Here is a 23,807-nt window from a genome sequence, read left to right as displayed (position 1 = left end):
CAGATTTTAAATTTGAGGAATGAAAGTTGTAGTCGAAGAAAAGGCAAAAATCTGCCTTGTTTTAAGAATTGAAAGTTGAAGTTGATTGATGGGCTTGTTTTGACTCCACATGCACTTTTAAAAAAAAGTTAGATTCCTTCACACTGTAACTGAGGCATAGCATTGCAGCATGTGAAACATAGAAATTAAGTAGGCATTCAGAAGGCTTTAGGGTATTGAGAGTGTCTGTTTAACAGGGCTGTTAGATGCCGCTGTATTTTAAATGTTAAACTTTATCCTCTATAATATGCATTGGCTCACTCACAGGAAAACTATTTCTCTAAACCACATGTTGAACAATAACTTGCATAACTGTCTAATTACTTCTATCTCTTTTTGTAATGGCAGATGCAAAGCAAAGAAGTACAATATCCATCGACTGCCCACTACATCTGTGATCATAGCATTTTACAATGAGGCCTGGTCCACTTTACTCAGAACCATTCATAGTGTGTTGGAAAGCACACCAGCCATCCTACTAAAGGAGGTCATACTTGTGGATGACTTCAGCGACAGAGGTAAGATGATAAGTTCTGGTGCTGGAGTTGTGTCGGCAGAAATTGTCTATATTTCGTCATTACATATTCATTAATTTTAGTCAGTTTTACTCTGATGAAAATGACATAATTTTAGTCAACAAAAACAATATATTTTATCTGATTATGAGGTGCAAAATGGAAAAGGATATTACATTGCATCTAGTGTCTTTCTTACTGGAACAGCGTATTCACCATGCAAGGTACCCAATGTAAATTATGCATGTTTTCGTCAACAGAATGCTTTAATATAATATTTCAATGATTGTCTTGATGTGTCTTTTTCGTCTTGTCTTCATTATCGTTGATGAAATAAAAAAAACCCTTCATCAACAAACGTTTTCGTCAGTGAGTCCTTTGACGAGATTGACACTGTGTGTAAGTTATGGGAATCATAAGGACTGTAATGATTCTGGTCCTATATTCTGATTGCTCTTAATTCCAATTCCCGAACAATTCCATTAACGATTCAGTGAAAAAGTCAAGAACCTCTATAAGTTATTCAATGAGTCATTTGACTGATTCAAACAGATAATTCACGAGTTTGAGACTTTGTGGCTGAGTTCGGAATTGCATACAACCCATACTACGTACTACTACTGCCATATCTGTCTATGGCAGAAATAGTAAGAGTTGTATGGTAGTATGTAATTCCGAACTCAACGAATGAGTCCTTTTGATGCAAGTGAATCGACAAGGAACACCCACTTAATGACATGCCCACTCCCAGTAACTCCCCACTTTGATCCCAAAGCAATTCTATTTTCTAAAATAACTTTTAAACTCGTATGCAATTGCTGTAAAATTCATATTATTTTAACTATGTAAATGCGACAAAGAATAACTTTTAAATTATATGTAACGTGTCATACTACACTGGATATATAAATGGTTACATTAAACATTTTTCCGTTCTGTTTTCACTAGTTGGCTCACAAACCTATTAGCTTAGCATAGTTTCTCCTCTTCATTTTCATCACATTTCTATCCACTGTCGCCACCTAGTGATACGGCAGTATGATTGTATGTCATAGAACTATTAAAGGTGCACTCAGTGGCCTAGTTCGGAATGGCATACTAACATACTACTTTTACTATTTCTGCCATAAACAGACATGACAGAAGATGTAAGAGTAGTATGGCCAGTATGCCATTCCATACTCGGCTAGTATTTTTTATTTTTTTAATGATTCGTTTGGATTTATACTGACATCTATGGTTATGGATGCAGCATTATTCAAGCATAATTATTTTTTTGTTTCTGATACCATTGAAAACATCACTAATCACATTCATCCATGATTCATTTAATCCATGAGTAAAAGTGTCCAATATCATAGCGGTTACAGAGATTATGCTTTAAGTATCAGGCTGGTCATGTGATCTTAACATGGGTGACGCCGCGAGGAGACCCTCTCCATGTAAAAGGAAACGTCTAATGTGATTGGTCAGGATTTCATAAATTTTCATTCTGGTTCTCTCTCTCTCTGTGGGGTGTGTGTGGTGAGTTGGGCGTGGATGTCATGGAGATTAGCGTGAATCCTCCACACTCGCTATGTCTCCGCGGTTCAACAAGCCACGTGATAAGATTGTCACGTGAAGGTTGACGGTCTCCGATGTGGAGGCAACTGAGATTCCTCCTCCGGCCCCCAGATTGAGGCGAGTCACTTAAAAGGGGAAACCCCTTTTTCTCCCCAATTTGGAATGCCCAATTCCCATTGCACTTTTAAGTCCTCATGGTCGCATAGTGACTTGCCTCAATCCGGTGGCGGAGGACGAATCCCAGCTGCCTCTGAGACCGTCAACCCATGCATCTTATCACGTGGCTTGTTGAGCACATTATCGCGGAGACATAGCGCGTCTGGAGGCTTCACCCCATCCACTGCGGCATCCACGCACAACTCACCACGTGCCCCACCGAGAACGAACCACATTATAGCTACCACAAAAAGGTTACCCATGTGACTCTACCCTCCCTAGCAACCGGGACAATTTGGTTGCTTAGGAAACCTGGCTGGAGTCACTCAACACGCCATGGGATTTGAACTAGCGAACTCCAGGGGTGGTAGCCAGCATCTTTACTCGCTGAGCTACCCAGGCCCCCAAGATGCAGTATATTTAATAATTTTACAAACTTTTCAGTTTTAATCTTTGTGGTTAGGGTTAGATTTAGGGGTAAGTATAGATGTAGTTGTAAAGTTTCTGCTGGACTCCAAATAAACACAACAAGCACGGTGTATAAATGTGACATCCAACTGTTGCAAGTCCTCAGAATTTCATCGGTTATTTGAAGGGGGTGTAACTTGTCGTGGGCGTGCCTTGAAGTAGTCTTGCAGGACGCAGACAGACCCTTCTCTTTTGATGGGTTTATTAAACATAATTCAGCTCCTGAGAGTTCGCAAACTGGACTATACTTGTCATCATGTATGTTTGTTGTTGTTTGTGATTACAGTCAGTTCAGACTCTAACCTCACACTCGGCTAAAACATGATTTCTTTTGAATTGGTGCTGTAGATTCAATAGTGGCACAGTGGTGCAGGAAATACTATCATATTTTAATAGTGTCACTGTAAGCGTAATTAAGTTAATTAAAATGCACAACTTTAAGAACACTTCTATTAGGGGCCATTCACACAGAATGTGTTTTTGAGCTTCTTTGAATTGTGTGTCATGCAGGAGTGTACCAGTCACTAAAAAAACATTTACATTTATTCATTTGGCAGACACTTTTATCAAAGCAACTTACAAAAGAGGAAAACATAAGCGAATCATCTTCAGGAGACATTTGTACGAAAAGTTCTCTAGCATCAGAATAGCATTCAAAATAGATTTAAGTGCAACAAGAATTTTATTTTTTTACATTTTTTTAGTGACTGATTAAGTGCTCTTGGAAAAGATGTGTTTTTAGCTGTTTTTTTAAGAGAGAGTGTGAGTCAGCTTCACGGATGGTGTTAGGAAGGTCATTCCACCAACATGGTATGATGAAAGTGAGAGTCTGGGAAAGTGTTTTGGTGCCTCTTTGTGTTAGTACAATAAGGCGACGTTCCTTAGCTGACCGCAGGCTTCTGGCGGGAGTATAGATCTTCATAAATGATTTTAGGTATGCTGGAGCAGACCCAGTGACTGTTTTGTATGCCAGCATCAAAGCCTTGAATTTAATATGTGCATCAACCGGCAGCCAGTGGAGAGAGACAAAGTGTGGTGTAACATGCGCTTTCTTTGGTTCATTAAAGACCAGACGTGCTGCTGCATTCTGGATCATTTTCAGAGGTCTAGTTGCACATGCAGGAAGGCCTGCAATGAGAGAGTTACAGTAGTCCAGTTTAGTTATGACAAGTGATTGAACAAGCAGTTGTGTGGCATGTTCAGAGAGGAAAGGTCTTATTTTCCTGATTTTGTACATGATCTTGCAGTCTTTGAGATGTGGCTTGTTATCGATGGTTACCCCTAAATTTCTGACTGTTTTGGAAGGCGATACTGTAGTTGAACCCAGCTGCACGGTGATGTTGTATTTAACAGCAGGGTTGGCTGGAAAGACAAGGAGTTCGGTCTTGGCTGGGTTGAGTTGCAGGTGGTGTTCCTTCATCCAGGCCGAGATGTCTGCCAGACAGGCAGTGATTCGAGTGTCGTTGTGGTGTCGTTGGGCTGAAAAGACAAGTAGAGTTGTGTGTCGTCAGCGTAGCAATGATAAGAGAAACCATGTGACTGAATGATGGGTCCCAGTGATGTTGTGTATATGGAGAAGAGAAGTGGTCCAAGCACTGATACCTTAGGTACCCCAGTAAGTAGCTGATGTGGCTTGGATACCTCACCTCTCCAGGCTACCTTGAAGGACCTATCTGAGAGATAGGAGGTCAACCAGTCAAGCACAGTTCCTCTGATGCCCAGAGTAGAGAGGGTGGAGAGAAGGATCTTATGGTTGACTGTGTCAAAGGCTGCAGAAAGGTCCAGCAGAATCAGAACGGATGATCTGAATTCAGCTTTCGCCTGTCTCAGCGACTCGATGACAGACAGCAGGGCAGTCTCGGTGGAGTGTCCATTTTTGAAGCCTGACTGATTGTCATCCAGCAGTTTGTTCTGTTAGAGATAGGCAGAGATCTGATTGAAAACTGCCCTTTCAAGTGTTTTTGCCATGAATGGGATGAGAGAGACTGGTCTGTAGTGTTCTATCTGTGTGGGGTTAAGTGCAGGTTTTTTCAGCAGTGGGGTTACTCGAGCCTGCTTAAATGTAGTGGGAAACGTGCCTGTAAGTAGAGATGTGTTAATTGTGTGTAAGTGCAGATAGGATGGACAGAGAGATGGCCTGGAGAAGGTGTGATGGAATGGGGTCAAGGGAACAGGTGGTGGGGTGGTTGGAGAGGAGGAGTTTAGAGACCTCAGTGTCAGTCAAAGGAGAGAACATAGAGAAAGAATAGTTGCATACAGAAGCCAGGTGTTTGACAGGGTGTGGTGTTGCGAATGTATTGCTGATGTTTGTAACCTTATTTGTAAAAAATGTGGCGAAGATATCTGCTGTCAGTGATGTGTCAGGTAGTGGAGGGGGAGGACAGAGAAGTGTGTTGAATGTTCTAAATAAGCTTTGAGTGTCTGTGGTGCTGTTGATCTTGGTCTTGTAATAGGAGGTTTTTGCAGTTTTAACGTTGCTAGAAAAAGTTTTGCAGTGAAAAAGTTGCTAGAGTGTAAGGTGTGTCAAGTTAACCAAAACTTAAACTTTTAAAAACGTTTTAGCCCTCTGGAGTGTTTATTCTGGAGTTCTATATTTAGGAACTTCTAACATTTTTGAGACCAAGATATTGAGCCTTATAGAACTATGAGTAGGCAGAGTAAAAAAAATGTAATTTTCATTTTATGCTTGCTTGATTTTCCTGATGTTGTATTTTGACAGTATTTGCAATGAAGTGTACTAACATTTGCCTGTCTTTGCATAGTTCAAGCATCACCCACACAGGTCTGGATATTCTGGCAGCCATAGTTAAATCCTTGATCAACTGTTGTGTTTGTTGGGATAAAAGCCCCAATAAGTGAAATAATGTCTTGTTCCTAGTAGATTTATGTATTGTCTGCAATTAGATCTATTTTGCTGGATCCTGATAAAGAGTTTCTTGTCAAAACAAGCATTCACATTATCTTTGCATGAATTGCAGGCTATCTGAAGTCACAGCTGGAGCAGTATTTAAGTAATCTCGATCGCGTTCGTCTCATTCGCACCAAGAAAAGAGAAGGTCTGGTACGGGCACGACTCATTGGCGCCACCTATGCTACAGGACACGTGCTCACCTTTCTTGACTGCCACTGTGAATGTGTGCCTGGTTGGATTGAGCCACTGCTGGAAAGGTGTGAACTTTTATCTGTCACTGAGATTATTTTAATAAAATTATAGTCTAATGTGTGCAGTAATTATCTTATTTATGAATTCAAAGACCACATGAAATAAAAATGGGAGGCTTTGGGTCATTTTGGCCCGATCTGAAGATTTCAAGCCATCTCCATTTTAGTGTACTGCTTAAAGATGACAAAACGAACCGTTAGTATATACACAAAACATTTCGGGAAAGCGAAACAAAAATATTGATGACTCATGTGGCACCGCACAGATTTTTGTCCAATCGAATGAGAATGTCCCTCCCACTAATACCACCTGCAACTAAATAGCAAGAAGCGAATCATGGTTGTGACTAGTGTTGTCAAAAATACCGGTACCAAATCGGTACTCAAACAAAAAATTATTTACGATACCAGAATTTCTGAAGGTACCGGGATACCAAGCCGAGGCGGGAACAGTCAAACGCTCACAACAAGCAAAAGATTGCGGCAAGCAAAGCTGCTGTTGCTGTGGAGTCTCAACTGAATCATGTTGAAATGAAAAGTGGGAAAAAGCCAGGTAATTTGAGGCTGATGAAAAGGGAAACATCATAGATCAGCAAAAACCTATTTGTAAACGCTGCTTGCACAGTTTTCTGACGAAAGGAGGAAACACATCAAACTTAATAAAGCACCTGAAAGACAGACACCCGGATTTATTCAAGCAAATAAAGCAGGTTAGTTTAAAAGCATATTATCATTTTCATTAGGGCTGAAACGTTTAGTCGACATTATCGACATCGTCGAAAATACAAAATTGATGAGAAAAATGTTCGTTGTTGAATAGTCGTTTGATCTAATTTAACGTAACATGAAATCACATTAAACTGTATCGATATCGCGTGAGAGCAGCAGTTCACGTCTGATGGAGGAAGAATTACACAGATCAGTCCAGATGCACTCTAAACTTTCACAGTTTATTTTATGTAGATCCCAAAGTATTAGGGAATGATTAAAAAAAATTGTGGAATCCGTTGTGGAATAAGCGGAGGCGGAGCTCTTTAAAGGAAACATCCCGGCGTAACATGTTAAATGTACGGAAGCTCAAAGAGGCCTTGCGTTATTATTATTTTTCTGTCTCGTTTTCTCGTGATCTCGACATAACTAAGGTTGTTTTCTCGTGATCATGACTTGTTTTTTTTTCGAGATCTCGACGTCTCTCTGTCATTGACAACTTCCAGATTAGTGTCAGACACCTTAGAAGAAGACTATCACATCTACAACTTTGTCGTAGAAAATACAGTGACCCTGAACGTTTGGTCAGTTTCATTGCCAGCCAACTTGAGGGACCGGGACGTCTGCAAGCCAGCCGCAATTTATGACGGTACTTTGGGGAAAGCACATAAAGACGTGCTTCTTGACTCCTGTTGAGTGCAGAAGAAAGCGAGTCTTTCTATATTGATGAAAAGCGTTTATTAAGTGTTTGTGACGTGCTGCCTGGTGTTTATTAATATGTTTGATTTAGCCTATGTGAAAGGTGACTGGTTAGAATACTCTTGGATAGGACAGGTGAATATTTTATAACCAAAGTGAAATGAATTAACATAACTTTACATTTACGTATAATAAATTTTACTTTTCTGCCAAGGATCTCTCATTGTCCTTCATACCTTGTAATAAACTTTTAATTGTAAATCCTGTAGGTCAATTAAAAACTGTATAGAAAATTAAAGGCAAAAACAACTTTTTGTTATGTCGAGATCACAAGAAAACGAGACAGAAAAATAATAATAACACAAGGCCTCTTTGAGCTTCCGTATAAATGCAGAAAAATTGCTTTATTAAAGTTCAAATAATACAGAAGCATGTTAATATCTATAAACTCAGAAACTGGCATTTCTCTGTATGGTAAGCGCCTCTTCAATGAGTTGTGCGAATGTCCTGATCTAAGGGGGAGAGATTGAAACCGCACCCGGCTGAGAGAGACTCTGCCTTGGGGACGCTCATCCCTCGTGTGCGCACGCTTAATGCAGCTAAATTAGAACTTACTTGTGACTTATTTAATCATAATATATTTCACTGTGCATTTCTTATCATGAAGAAAATTGGCAATATGCAGCTTTATTAATATGAGAGCACTTTGCACATTAGTTTGGAAATAGTTTTTTATTAATTCTATTGTATGCTTGTTTATTTAGGCTTTTTTTTAGTACTTGGTAAAAACTTAAATTAAAAGTTGCAGAAGTTGAAGCAAATCTTATATAAGTGTTCAAAAATACTTTAAGCATACATTGTTCAGGTTTTGTTATAATTAAAAAATAATATATTTAAATTAAAGTGTTGCTCAATGGCATATTTTTGTTCTTAGTTCTGCTGCTAATGTTTTGTAGACTTTGATATTAAAAGAGTGTTGTTTAGTAACCTGTTTTTGCTTTGGTACCGAAAATGGTATCGAGTACCATGAAATTTCACTAGTATTGGTACCGACTACTGAAATTTTGTTACCGTGACAACACTAGTTGTGACGTAAATATAGCCAATTGGCTTTTTAAAAAAGAGCCCTTCGATATGTCCTGCACAAACAAACAAACAAAAAATTTTCAACAAAAAATACAGTATGTCAGCACAGGACAGAAAACGGCTCATCGAGCAATTTCATGGGGTCTTTCAACCCAGAGAAGCATTCCTATAATTCACAACAATATATTTATAACGTTTAATATAGAGATCGTCCGATAGTGAATTTTGGATTCTTATAAATAAGATGGTGGAAAAGGCTGATAACCGATTAATCAGCCGATAGTTTTTAAAATAGATGCATTGAATCTTACAACATTGTCTTAGTCAGCACAGACATAGAGCCCAGAGTCCAAAATGAATTAAATCCCAGATGTAGTTTATTTTTTAACCAAAATCCCAATAATAATCAGAAAAAAGATTTGGTGCATGAGACTTTTAACACTGAACAAGCCTGAAACACATTGGAGACTCTGGCACAATGCTCTATATTTCATATTAACCAAATTAAGCTTTATATAGCCTATATTATTATTATTATTATTGACAATATATGAAGTTGGAGAAACTATGTATTTTTCTTTGTATGCCCTCGCTTCAGTTTAGAAAAAGGTAATTATCTGAGGAACACCAAGAAATAAAAAACAATTCCAGCAACTATCGGTATCGATAATTGCTGATAACTAATAGCTCCGTTTAATCAGTAAAATTGATATATCGTTCTATCTCTGGCTTATTATGACATTGATATTCACTGCTAACTTTGTCTTTTTCTTCAGAATTGCAGAGAATGAGACCACCATCATATGTCCAGTGATTGACACCATTGACTGGAACACATTTGAGTTCTACATGCAGACTGATGAGCCCATGGTGGGCGGCTTTGACTGGAGGCTGACATTCCAGTGGCATGCTGTGCCGGAAATCGATCGCAAGATACGGAAATCCCGAATTGACCCCATTAGGTTGGTTTCTGGTCACGATTTTCAAGTATAACTCAATTTGAAGTGTGTCATTTCTGCGACACTAGCAGCAACAAACAGAATTGATAATGAGGGTTTTCAATCAGGTTTCCCAAACACTTCAACCGCCCTGACCCAAATGCATCCCACTGGTTGAGCTAGAAATGTTTGTGTTACAAGTCAGTCTATGAGTGGCTTACTTATAGTTGTCTCTGCTCATTAAATTCGGATATGAGAAATTATTACACACTTCACTTTTTAACAAACTGATTAGAAATGTTTAAAGGGATAGTTCATCCTAAAATGAAAATCCTACCATTGTTTACTCATGGTCATGTTGTTCCAAAATCGTATGACTCCCCCTTTTCTACATAGAACACAAAAGCAGTTATTTAGCAGAATGTCCATGCTGTTCTTTTCCATAGAGTAAAAGTGACTGCTGTCAATCAAGAGTTTCTGTAAATAACAACTTTCAAATTCAGTCTGTTCTATAGAAATTATTATACATATTATAAAGCTATAATATGGCTTTAGAAGACTTTAAATATAGTGCACACGTTGTATGGACGTTAGCATGCTTTTAGGGTGCTTTTTGCCCTTTTTGGAGCTTGACAGCTCCTGGTCACTATCCACTTTCATTGTATGTAAGAGAGCAGCTTGGACATTCTGCTATAATTCTCTTTTGGTATTCCACGGAAGAAAGTCAAATGGGTTTGGAATGTCATTTACATTTTTGGGTGAACTGTCACTTTTAAGTCATTTGGGACTCTCTCACAATCAGACTTTAAAAATTTTATGAATGGAAAGATGGTAATTGGCTCAAGGAAATGGAATGAAATAGGACTGCACTGTTATTGTATTTATTCAATTCACATAGGATAGTGAATAGATTATATTTAATGGCCAAAGCCAGGGGTAAATTAAGTTTGACCAGTTATGTGTAAGATTTCTCTGCAGGCTCATCCGATGGCAGACCCAGAGGCACTGAATGGGAACTAAGAAGCACTTACCTGCTAAAAATTTGACAGAGGGTATATCTCTGTTGGATTGCCAATGCTTTGCCTCTGCTCATTTCACAGGTCTCCCACTATGGCTGGAGGCCTATTTGCCGTCAGCAAGGCCTACTTTGAGTATCTGGGCACATATGACATGGGCATGGAGGTATGGGGAGGAGAGAATCTGGAACTTTCTTTTCGGGTAAGACACAAGCAGGTGTTCTGTATTCATGTTACCTAGGGTTCTGATGATTTGCATAGGTTTTCCAATGGAGCCTGTCAGAGGGAGTTTAATAGCTTGAGAGACTGAGCTCCTCTGTTTATAATTAGTCTCATCTCTCATATTGAATTTCGTTTTTTCAGCCTTTACCTAGAAATGAAGATTGATGGTGTATACCATGGAGTAATCTTTTATGCATATGGAAACACAAAACAATGCTTGGTCTTCCAGGGCATTACAACGTTCATGCATTATTGATGTGGTGCGAATTGGTTTACAAAAACATGTGGGAATTTAGTTGGCGTCACGACTGATCTAAAGTTCTGTTGTAATCATATTCATAGTTCTTGGCTCATTATTTAACCATACGAATCTTCCTCATGTCATGTTTTATTTCTGAAAGGTAGTACATGCCAATGAAATCAGATAATGTAACTTTGTTTACTGAAAATTAGGGCAGCAAATCGAATAAAAATGTTTTATTAAAATTAATCACACCTATTTCTGTGGTTAATCACAATTAACATTAAAACAAACATTAAAATTATAAATATATTTACTTCATACTTAGTCTCAAAGATCTCACAAGAAATTGGGTTAATCGTCATTTATTTTAATATATACATGGTTAGAATTGTGATTTGTTACATGCAAAGTTTTAGACAAACAAACTGCAGAACCACACTGCTATTTTTATTATTCCATGTGTATTTATATCACTGTACTTTGTGTTATATTATCCAGGCATTATAAGAAGAGAAGTTGGGTTCTGGAGTCCATTTAGAAGATACTCGTAAATAAATACATGTGCAAATATAAATAGGACATCTATTTATTCAACAGCGCTCTTTCCTCATCTCACTTACATTTTGAGGAGTATATAATCTGTGTTTTTTAATGCATCAACACCATGGAAAGTACAAAATGAAACTATTATGCCGAATAAGGTAAATAAATGCTTTAACAGTGTTCATTATATTAAACTCTAATAGTTGAAGGTGCGGGGAGGATACTGGTATACAGCAACAGTGCCACCTACTGTACAGGAGTGAAATAGTTTTTCATTTAATGTTTTTACGGACTTTCTTCAGAGGTTGGATTCCATGGATTTGGTGTGAACGGGCCTTAAGTGTGCACTGCCCCACACAATCAGTTTCTGTGCTAGGATGTGCAGTCGAGTCGAGTGTGTACCTCCTGGAAATTTATAAATGGCAATTACAGCCACAGGAAGTGGGGAAGAACATTCGTTTTTACGCTTTCAACAGTCAACTATAAATCGTAAAAATTAACAAAATACTATGAGTGCAAAAAATTGTGGGAGATGAGTGGAAAATTAAATATTTTATGAAAATATCAAAATAATAACATTATTCTTTCTAAATTTTCAAATGTATTTTGTATTTATAGGTGTGGCAATGTGGGGGGTCTTTAGAAATTCACCCATGTTCCCATGTGGGTCACGTTTTTCCCAAGAAAGCCCCATATTCCCGATCGAACTTCCTTCAGAACACTGTCCGTGCTGCAGAAGTCTGGATGGATTCCTACAAGCAGCACTTCTATAACCGAAACCCCCCAGCAAGCAAGGTACAGTACACTTCTGTCCATCTCTCTTGAGAGTGAATGGTCACTCTCTTTTACTTTTAAAATCACCCTGTTAGATAATCTGACAGATCTACAGCAGTCTGTTGTCTGTTATTTCCTTCATTTTCTGTTTCAAATTTTATCTTTAACATTTCTGTGCTAAAATTGCTTACTCACTCCTGAAGGGGAAAAATTGTGAAAGAGAGAAATGACGTTCAGTTTTGCTTGATTGCCACCATTCTATCGGCTTACAGTGTTTGTTCTTTATTTGGCTGTCTTTGAAAAAGCTTAAATGCTAACAAAGATAATAAATCTAGGGCAAACATATATTATATCCTGCAGGCTAATGTTGTGTTACAGAAAGATTACATTATTAATGACCAGGATTTGTGATCAAACAATAACATAGACACGTAGAGTCCGGATGCCAAGACTACCCTTATTGGCTAACTTGAGTTATTCATTGACAAGTCTGCAAGAAAACACCCTTTACAAACCTGTTAGGAGTGTTATTAAAATGAATGTTATCTTATGTAAACCTTTGGGCTTGTTTGACTTGTTTAAAGTGCATTGTGGCAGTTCAAGTGTCATCATTGCTTTTACAGGAAGTAGTTACAGTCTACAAGTTTACAGGAAATATTTACAAGTCTACAAGTGTACATACACTTAGGTTGAAGTCAATAAAACAAATTTTTTAACTACTCCACAGGTTTAATATTAGCAAACTATAGATTTGGGGAGTCGATTGTTTCACTTTTAATTGACTATATCACAATTCCAGTAGGTCAGAAGTTTACATTCACTGAGTAAACTGTGCCTTTAAGCAGCTTGTAAAATTCCAGAAAATTAAGTCAAGCCTTTAGGAAATTAGCCAATTAGTTTCTGATAAGGTAATGGGCTAATTGGAGTTAATTGGAGGTGTACATGTGGATGTATTTTAAAGCCGACCTTCAAACTCAGTGCCTCTTTGCTTGACATCATGTGAAAATCAAAAGAAATCAGCCAAGACCTTAGAAAAAAAACAATTGTGGACTTCCACATGTCTGGTTCATCCTTGGGAGCAATTTACAAATGCCTGAAGGTGCCATGTTCATCTGTACAAACAATAGTACGCAAGTATAAACACAGTGGGGCCATGCTGCCATCATACCACTCAGGAAGGAGATGCATTCTGTCTTCTAGAGATGAATATAGTTTAGTGCGAAAAGTGCAAATCAATCCCAGAACATCAGCAAAGGACCTTGTGAAGATGCTGGAGGAAACAGGTAGACAAGTATCTATATCCACAGTAAAACAACGTCAACGACATGAACTAAATCAACATAACCTGAAAGGCTGCTCAGCAAGGAAGAACCACTGCTCCAAAACCACCATAAAAAAGCCAGACTACAGTTTGTAAGTGCACATGGGGACAAAGATCTTACATTTGGGAGAAATGTCCTCTGGTCTGATGAAATAAAAATGTAACTTTTTGGCCATAATGACCATCGTTATGTTCGGCCTGCAAGCGACAGAGGTTTGCAGGCCGAAGAACACCATCCCATCCGTGAAGCATGGGGGCTTTGCTGCAGGAGGGACTGGTGCACCTCACAAAATAGATGCTATCATGAAGAAGGAAAAGTATGTGGATGTATTGAAGCAACATCTCAAGACATTAGCCAGGAAGTTAAAGCTTGGTCGCAAATGGGTCTTCCAAATGGACAATGACCCCAAGCATACCTCCAAAGTTGTGGCAAAATCACTTAAGGAGAACAAAGGCAAGTTATTGGAGTGGCCACCACAAAGCCCTGACCTCAATCTGATTTTTTTGTAGGCAGAAATGAAAAAACATGTGCGAGCAAGGAGGACTACAAACCTGACACCAGTTCTGTCTGGAGAAATGGGCCAAAATTCCAGCTACTTATTGTGAGAAGCTTGTTAAAGGCTACCCAAAACCAAAAAGTTTGACCTAAGTTAAACAATTGAAGGCAATGCTACCAAATACTAACAAAGTGTATGTAAACTTCTGACCCACTGGGAATGTGATGAAAGAAATAAAAACTGAAATAAATCATTCTTTCTACTGTTATTCTGACATTTCACATTCTTAAAATAGTTATCTTAACTGACCTTAGACAGGCAATGTTTTCTACAATAAAATTTCAGGACTTGTGAAAGTTTAAGTGTATTTGGCTAAGGTATGTAAACTTCTGACTTCAACTGTATGTGGCACTCAGTCTTTCAATAGATCATTAATTTATGTAGTTACACTTGCAGTTAATGTGCCAGTTCTAGAAAAAAAAAAAATTATTTCCTTTTTTTAATGGCAGAAATAATTTATTGTCATTAAAAAATAAATAAATAGAGATAAAATAAAAATAATAATATTGTGATTTCCAGGCCTGGCAAATGCATAGAAATTAGTATGTTTATAAGTAATCGAAAAGTCTCATTCTAAAGTCTAATTTCTGTAATGAATGTACATTTTCCAAGTTTATGCTCTGCTAAAATGTTTTACATTATATAAAACTTGCTCTTTGTGAGTGCAGTCTTAATGAAATTATTCCAGTCACCAAATTTCTTTTTGTCAAGACAGTCCTTAAGAAAATTCCATAAAATAATCTGCCATCTTTGCCTTGAGGCCTGATTGTGATTTTTCTCTTCTAGGAAAATTATGGGGATATTTCTGAAAGGATTGTATTACGAAAGCGACTCCAGTGTCAGAGTTTTGAGTGGTACCTGCAGAACGTTTACCCCGGCCTTCATGTGCCAGAGGACAGGCCTGGCTGGCATGGAGCGGTAAGAGACTTGCTGTTTCTCATATTACAAGCTCATCAATGCGATTATAATTGTTTCCCCCTCTGGACTTCTTCCTTAATGTCTTTCTCTCTGTTTTTACACTGATTTTCTGTTTTTCCTGGTTCCTGGTATAGGTGCGTAGTGTTGGGATCTACTCTGAATGTCTGGACTACAATGCACCAGACCACAACCCCACAGGAGCTCATCTGTCCCTGTTTGGCTGCCATGGTCAGGGTGGTAATCAGGTAGCTTAAGTACTAATATTTTTATTTTCACTTACTAAAGTTTTTTGTCATGCTCCCCTTTGAAACTAGAAAAAATCTGCACCCCACATATCTTTTGTTGCCAAATAATTTAGCACTTAATAATAAAGGGAAAAAGTAGTTCACTAAACAGTAAATGAAGATTCTATCCTTATTTACTAAAAGGAATTTTTCACCCAAATATGAAAATTCAGTCATCGTTTACTCACCCCTGTGCTGTTATAACACTATATGACTTTCTATCTTTTTATTAACACAAAGGGAGAAATTGTGAAAATATTTTGTGCTTGATGTCATACAATGGCAATTTTTGGTGACTTTCTCTTCATGTTCAAAAGGACACAAGAGTATAATTCAGGAGTCTGATAAATTATTGAAAGATATTATGCTATAAATGTGGTTTATGAGGACATTTCTTTTGTCCAATGTTTTTGTTAATAGACTCCAGAAGACCTAAACAATATGCGTGTTAACATGATTTTAGTGTGATATAATCACTTAACCATTTCTGTGTAAAGTTATAGCCAATTTTACAACTTCATTGCCATGATATTGTAATGTCAACAAAACTTAAAATGCTAAAACGACTGTAAAAATTATGATTTAAACAACTTTACAGATCAAATAAAAGTGCCTTTTAAACCCTCCAAAAGTTGTCCCCATTCACCTCCATTGTAAGTGCCTCCCTGTAACCTCGAAATTAGCTTTTTCATAAAGAAAAGGACGGATAAGTTGAATCGACACTGTCCATTGATCCTAACTTGTATTGAACCCAGAACATTTCTTTAAGTGGCATGCCAGATCCGGCTCCGCTTTATTTCATGATGACACTACTTCTGTATTTAAATATTTTGTGTTTTTGCTTCAGAAATCCCTCATACATTGCGATCTACTTCACCTTTTAGGCTGTTTGGAAAGTTTAGAGTGCATCTGGACTGTGAGCTGTGTTTTATTCCTCTCTTCAATCAGGCGCGAGCTGCAGTGCCCTCTCGTGCATCATCGTGAGAGTTTCATATGATCTCATGTTACGTTAAATGAGATAAAATGACTACTCGGCAAGGAAAATATTTGTTGACAATTTTTGTATAGTCGACGTTGTCCGTATCATCGATTAATCGTTTCAGCCCTAATGGAGTGATACAAATAGAATTTCCGTGAAGAGTTCAGAGAGGTGCTTTATCATGAATAAAACACTGCTGTTGACCAATCAGCATCCAGGACTGAAACTATCCGTTTTCTAATAATCTTCATGTCGTTTTAAAACCTGTTTGATTTGTATTTTAATTCACAGAACACAGTGGATTTTTATTGTCGATCTCCAAAAATCACATAAAAGTATACTCTTTTGACCGCAAGCCCGTACAAACACATTTGACACATGCACACAACAACTGCTTTGTTCGACTCTTTAGTGCAGTCAACAGCAAGCACAGGTTCTGACGATGTGCACGTACCGTTGTGCTCTATGGCCTTTACTCAACATCATGATTTCTCTAAGAGGCTTTAAAAGGGGGTTTCAATTAATGCCAGAGCTATTGCATAACTTTGAAAATGAACGTTAGGTGAACTTCACCTCCAGTTATATTACACCTATGTTAGCTGATGCAGGAGATCCATCAGGACCTGTTTGTTGCATTTGCTGCAAAACAAAGCAAGATTTATTTGTGCAGAAACAGGAGTCCGGGCTGAGATATGAAGTTTTTTTTTTTTGTGTCAACCCTGCTGACAAAATGAATCTCTGGAATAATCTCTGAGTCTCTTTTGGATGTATATTTAATGGAAAGTGTAGCCTGCATATGTGTCCGGTGGCTTGTGTCACCACTGGGGACTCTGAAGTAGCACCATGTGTGAGTGAAAATCAATGTTTCTACAAACTGGGCTGAAAGGGAAACCTTAGCCACTTCTCCTCAAAGATAGACCTCTGTATAAAATATACATGAGGCCCTGGAGTAGATCGACTAATGGTAACTGGGTAAATGAGTTTGAGACAGACAGATGCCTTCGCTTCATATAGGTCAGGGCCCTGATAAATACTGGAGGTAGCTTACTTTTTTGCAGAAAAGCAAGACAATTACTATATCACCATTATCACCAAGCGAATGATTAAATGGAAGGGAAAAAACAATTGCAAAGACTTGCATTGAAGGATGAACCTGAGCCATTTATAGTGATGAAAATATTATAGACTTGAGGTTTGCTCTTATGACTTGAGCAACTGCAACCACACAGAACACCCCAGCAGCAGCCTAATAGCAATGCCCTGACAACAGACATCTGTTTTCACACGCATTTTCTTCAGAGAGTACTGTATTCAGATATTTAAAGTGGCAGATCAATGACAGAAGAAACTGCTACACCTTTTAGTTCATCATTATTCCACAGTTATGACCTTTACCCTCTGAGAAAGAACTCTGTTCCTCTGCAATGAGAAATGGTTTGGTTATGAATTATTAACCTGACGTTGATTGTAAATGTGTAAACTTATGTACATTCCTTGCAGAGCATGACTTTTTATAGAGGCAGGATTTTAATGAATTCCAAATGAACGGCCTTACATTTTACAATAAACCAGGTTGATTTAGTCATATTAAATATATGACAATCTATTCATTTAGATGTTACCACATCACGTTTGTTGGTTTATTTTGGTTTTAACCACATTTTTAGAGATTACTCAACTCACAAAAGCAAATGTCTCAAATTAAATTTCAAACTAAGTGTAATTTCTCTCTCTCAGTACTTTGAGTACACATCTCAGAAGGAGATCCGCTTTAACTCCGTGACTGAGATTTGTGCTGAGATCCAGGATGGAATGACACATATAGGAATGAAGCATTGCCCGCAAGATGGTGTTCCAAGACCTCCCAGCATCACATGGGAGTTCAAGCATGTGAGTCTGCTTTCCTTGCCATCAGTAAACAGGATGTAATAATTCACCCAGAAACTTAAATACTGTCATCATTTACTCACCCTACGAACCTATACAACTTTTATTCTTTGGTGGAACACAAAAGAAGATGTTATGCAGAATGACAGCTTCAGTTACCATTTACTTTCATTGCATCTTTTTTTCATACAATGAAAGTGAACAAGCTTTCATTCTGCTTAACATCTCCTTTTGTGTTCCACCAATGAAATAAAGCCATACAGGTTTGAAACACATTAGGGTGAGTAAATGATGACATAATTTTCATATTTGGGTGAACTATTTCTTTAAGGGGGCTTTCACACCAGATCTTTTGACATGAGTTTAAAGGGATAGTTCACCCAAAAATGAAAATTCTCTCATCATTTACTCACCCTCATCCCATCCCAGATGTGTATGACTTTCTTTCTTCTGCTGAACACAAGTGAAGATTTTTAGATGAATATTTCAGCTCTGTAGGTCCATTCCAATCAATTGAATGGTGGCCATAAATTTGAAGGTCCTAAAAAGCACATAATTCAGCATAAAAGTGATATGTTAAGTGTGGGTGAGAAACAGATCAGCAATAAAGTCCTTTTTTTACTATAAATCTCCACATTCTTCTTTTGTTTTTGGCGATTTGCATTCTTTGTCCATATCGCCACCTACTGGGCAGGGAGGAGAATTAATAGTAAAAGAAGAACTTTATTATTTATCTGTTTCTAACCCACACCGATCATATCGCTTCAGAAGACATAGATTAAACCACTGGAGTCTTATGGATTACTTTTATGCTGCCTTTATGTGCCATTTGGCCCTTCAAAGTTCTGGCCACCATTCAATTGCATTGTGAGGACCTATAGAGCTAAAATATTCTTCTAAAAATCTTCGTTTGTGTTCAGCAGAAGAAAGAAAGTCATACACATCTTGGATAATATGAGGGTGAGTAAACGATTAGAGAACTTTCATTTTTGGGTGAACTATCCCTTTAAAGTTTTAGTGGTAAATCCAAAGGCTAATATACCGTGGTTCAGACCTGCGTCAGCCTTAAAATACCTAATTCGGAAAATTATTCTACATCACATCTTAGCTCTGCCTCAATATTTCCATGCCTAAAATGCAATTATCTGGTAATTGTCTCTTCTCAGGATGGGAGCATATATAATCCTCATTCAAACATGTGTATCACATCCTACCGCACATCAGACGGCCGTGCAGACATCCAGATGAGAAGTTGCACTCCTGGAGACAAACACCAGCATTGGAAATTTGAGTGACCTTAAACGCTATGTGAACTTGGATGTAAGTTATCAAGGAGAATGTCTCTTCAGACACATAGCTTGGAATAAAAAAAAGGAGTGAACAACAGGTATACAAATGGGATGTATTCTGCATATAGTGCCTTTTCAAACCAAAGTGGATGTAAACTTGTAGTGTCAATGTTTTATATGTGCTATTACATGTCTGTAACAACTGTCCGATATAACAACTTTCAATGACACATTGTAGCAAATTCAACTATCCAGCAAACATGTAGTGTTATGTTGGACCAGCATTTTTGTTTACATTGATGCACTAGTTGCTTTTAGTGAATCGTTTTTAAACTCAGCCATAGCTACCTTTTTAGATGTACTGCGCAGCTATTTTATTTAATTGTACCAGAAGTGAATGATTTTAGGATGTTGTGAGCTGGATCATCTTGATTGTGGCCTCTTGCTCTCCTGCCTTATTTTTGTCTTATTTGTGGCTGTATTTTTGTAAAACTAGTGTATTTAGGGTCTTTTCACCTTATTTTGTGTGAGCTGCATGGATGGTTTTGGAACACTGGTGTTGATGGAACTGTAACAGAACAAGTATTTTGTGGCTGTGTCATTCTGGAGACCAGCCAAACTAACATTAATGTTCAAATGGTTTATTAATAAGTACATTTTAATTTGAAGTAGTTTACAGAAGTAGAAAATGCACATCAAAGGTGTAAAAATGTAAAACAATGTGTTGAAAATGTGGACCAAACTCTTGATAGATTTTATTTCTTCATTCTCGTACACACTTAGAATTTTACAAGAGTCTTTTTAATTTCACATTTGGGATTTATCCACTTAACCCTTGAAATGACTTTCCAAACTTGTATGGCTTTCTTCCTTCCATGGAACACGAAAGGAGATGTTAGGTGAATGTCAGTGAATCATGACTGAAGCCCAAAGCATCTCGGTCAGACGTGAATGCTGAGTGTCCACGTACAGGACGTGTGAAGCAAATTTTGTTATCAGAAGAGTGCTGGAGCACTGAATACACACTGCCTGATTTTTCTAACCGCGTGTCTTTGAACGTGCAGAATGTGCATGCGCCTGGAGTTATTTGCACTAATTAGTGGGTCCACAATGTGGCAACGCTCACAGTTGAGCCATTGCTGTCATGAAGAACTAGAAGAAAATGTAATCATTGGTAAACAACAGGAGATGAATGTGGAAACAACAACAGTAGATATGCAAGTCAAGAGCGCATGTGTGAGGTCAGGAGATTCCTACATTTGTATAACTCGAGTCTGAACAATATAAAGATATTTTTAGGTGTCATAACTCAGCAGTGGTAGAGCAAATGCACACAAAGTCAAATGAAGTATACTTTGATTGACACCATGAATTCTCATCAAAAACGAGGTATACTTTGGGCGAAAGGCTAACAGATTACTTGCCATCTCTTTTTGTGTTCCACAAAAGAAAGTAAATCAAGTTTGGAACAACATGAGGGCGAGTAAATGATGACAGAATTTAAATTGTTTGTGAGCTAGTCTTTTATGTATCGATTGTTGTCTTACAACCTAAAGTGCCTCCTCAGCATGATCACTTTCACAAATGTGCTCATTTTCATGCTACCACCTTAACACATCTGAATACTCCAGTATTTGAACATAGTTTTGGCCAAAGTTAAGCATTCAAATTAATTGCCTAAGTGCTTTTATAACAAAGGTCTTCCTTTCACTTATCAATGTTTCTCTGCAATAGCTAAATATGATATTGAGATCAGTTGAGATTTCATATGAAAACTAAATGAATCTATATCCTGAATGACTGTTTGGATAACTTATAAATGATCCTTTATGGCATTTATTTTTTGCACTAAAATGCATTTAAAATGGAAAAGTGTTTTTTTAAAGGGACTGTGGCGCATTGAATATGACATTTGAATTACTACTGATAAAGCACAGATCTTGGTGATCATTTCTTTTGTTGATTGACTGTAATGAAGTATTTCTGGTACATAAAAAATAAGTGCTAAGTATTTTTGTCTCAATGTATTAAATTAAAGTTATAAATGGAACTTTTTCTGTTGCTTTTTTCTAGACAACACATCTCTATCTATGCCCTGCCTCTCTGTTGCTATGCCAATGACATCTAGTGGTAAAGGGCGAAAATGCTATTGGACTTTGTCTCTAAACAGTTTTACAATTCTTATTACAGCATTACCATGAATGAAATTTAGACTTTAGCTGGTTATGTTAATATTTTACATTTGGTTTCCCCATTTCACATCCCTTTAAAAGAAAGGGGTATGCTGCATATATAGTTATTTCATGATTCTCTTATGTAAACCAGATCACAATGAACCACACAAGGTACTGCCAAGTCAGGCTCAAAATTTTAATGGCACACTTTCCACATGTGCAACTACATAAATTCACTCTGATCAATTCTTCTGCTTATATCTGCAGTGAGCGTAATTAAAGTGATTTACATTTCAGGATGATTGGATTGTGGGGAACAGGTGTGTGATGAAGCTAACAAGAACTACCCCCCAGGACGATACCAACAAGTAAGATGGCAATTAGACAAGATGGAGGACCCAGCGCAAGTCCTTTGAAGTTATGTAGTGGAAGTCCAAACAAGTTGGTTTACAGAGAAGTTATAAATCAATAAGGTTGTGCTATGCTCAAAAGCGGTAGAATTTAGATCAAACAGACCATCCCTGTGATAACACATAGCAGTCTGTGGCCTATGGGCTTTTACATCACAACTAACATAATGCGTGTAGAAACGATCAATATCTCATAAAAACAGAATGTTATAGGCCATATCAAGATGTGTTTTAAACTGACCTCTTATTGGACTGGCTAGGAAAACTTACACTGTTTCCGTGTTCATGTGGTAAATGACTGCACAACACTGTGTGCAGTGTACCGTAGATTATTACAGCACTCTTTGGAACGTCTACAATAAGTGTGTTCAATCAAAAAGCATGGCACTCAAATTACCATCTCCCCTCCAACGGCCTAATCAATAATTAAGCACATTATTTTGAATAAACATACATTTTGTTTGCTACTTGGATCATCTTATGTTTTATGTTGCTTGTTTGAATGTTGAGGGAAGAAATATTATACTCTAAACTTCAAACCAGTCTCTCTGATTCAGAGGAATTCATCTTCAGAGTAAATATTTGTTAACCCATCAATTTCTAAAACCAACAGACTTCTTCAACTGACTCACACATATTTATGATTGTCAGTCGCAGTTTCTTTCAAAATTCCATAGTTAACAGAACGATAACCCTCCTTTTTTTTCTCCCTTTTCTACTAATTTGGAATGCCCAATTCCCACGACTTATTAAGTCCTTGTGGTAGCGCGGTTACTCACCTCAATCCGGGTGGCAGAGAACAAGTCTCAGTTGCCTCCGCTTCTGAGACCGCCAATCTGCGCATTTATCATGTGGCTCTTTGTGGATAACACTGAGAAGACCCCGCATGTGGAGGCTCATGCTACCCTCCACGATCCACGCTAACTTAACACGTGCCCCTTTAAGAGTGAGAACCCCTAATTGCGACCACGAGGAGGTTACCCCATGTGACTCTACCCTCTCTAGCAACCTGGCCAATTTGGTTGCTTAGGAGACCTGGCTGGAGTCACTCAACACACACTGGATTCAAACTCGTGACTTCAGGGGTTGCCTCTCCTTTTCTTTAAAAAATAAAAATAAAAATTAGTTTAAAGTTAAGACACTTTTACATCTTTGTTGCCATGACCAGGGCTGGGGAGTAACGGAATACATGTAACGGGATTACGTATTTAAAATACAAAATATAAGTAACTGTATTCCACTACAGTTACAATTTAAATCATTGATTACTGAAGAGATTACTTTGTATTTTATTGTCATTTGTTTCATTTAATATTTAGTCCTTTCAGATGGAAAACATTTATACATATAAATGATGCGATCAAAGAGCATTTGAACAGCGGTGAAACACTTTCTTATGATGTGTTACATTCATACGAGCAGACAGAGAAGTTTGAAGTAAGTTTTGAGCAGATGAAATAGAAATAAACCTTGTGTAAATTGTCAGCTTTATGCTAAGCTAAAATGCTATTTCTAGCCATTTTATATGCACGTGTTACCAGCACGATCATATTTTTTTAATCTTATTATTATTTTTTATAGTCAAAACAAGTGAAAAATCTACCAGTGCTGAAGTAGTAATCCAAAGTATTTAGAATATGTTACTGACCTTGAATAATCTACTGGAATACATTAAACGTTACATAATCTGTAGTGGAATACATTTCAAAAGTAACCTTTGCCATGACAATGTAATGTTAAAAAAAAAACTAAAATTACTTTGAAAAAAAGGTAATGATTACAGTTCAAATAATACATAAGTTTTAACAGAATGTAAGTGCTTTTACAAAATTATAAGCTTAAATTTTTGCCTTTA

The 23,807-nt window shown here is 37.6% G+C and overlaps 1 protein-coding gene across 2 annotated transcripts in view; it reads left to right on the top strand.

Moving 5' to 3' along the window:
• LOC127620342 (polypeptide N-acetylgalactosaminyltransferase 4-like) overlaps positions 1-21,412 on the top strand; it is a 44,404-nt gene extending 22,992 nt beyond the window's left edge. For both annotated transcript variants that reach the window (XM_052093550.1, XM_052093551.1), the window contains exons 3-11: positions 388-557; positions 5,720-5,909; positions 9,173-9,358; positions 10,435-10,552; positions 11,978-12,154; positions 14,798-14,929; positions 15,064-15,174; positions 17,930-18,082; positions 19,246-21,412. In XM_052093550.1, coding sequence (XP_051949510.1) covers positions 388-557; positions 5,720-5,909; positions 9,173-9,358; positions 10,435-10,552; positions 11,978-12,154; positions 14,798-14,929; positions 15,064-15,174; positions 17,930-18,082; positions 19,246-19,374 — 1,366 coding nt within the window. In that variant the 3' untranslated portion in view covers positions 19,375-21,412. The remainder of the gene's footprint in view (positions 1-387; positions 558-5,719; positions 5,910-9,172; positions 9,359-10,434; positions 10,553-11,977; positions 12,155-14,797; positions 14,930-15,063; positions 15,175-17,929; positions 18,083-19,245) is intronic.
• Positions 21,413-23,807: the final 2,395 nt, after the last annotated feature.

This window comes from Xyrauchen texanus, chromosome 26, assembly GCF_025860055.1.
Source record: "Xyrauchen texanus isolate HMW12.3.18 chromosome 26, RBS_HiC_50CHRs, whole genome shotgun sequence".
NCBI lineage: Eukaryota > Metazoa > Chordata > Actinopteri > Cypriniformes > Catostomidae > Xyrauchen > Xyrauchen texanus.
Note: the sequence above shows the minus strand (reverse complement) of the source record. Positions and strands in the feature narration are given on the sequence as shown.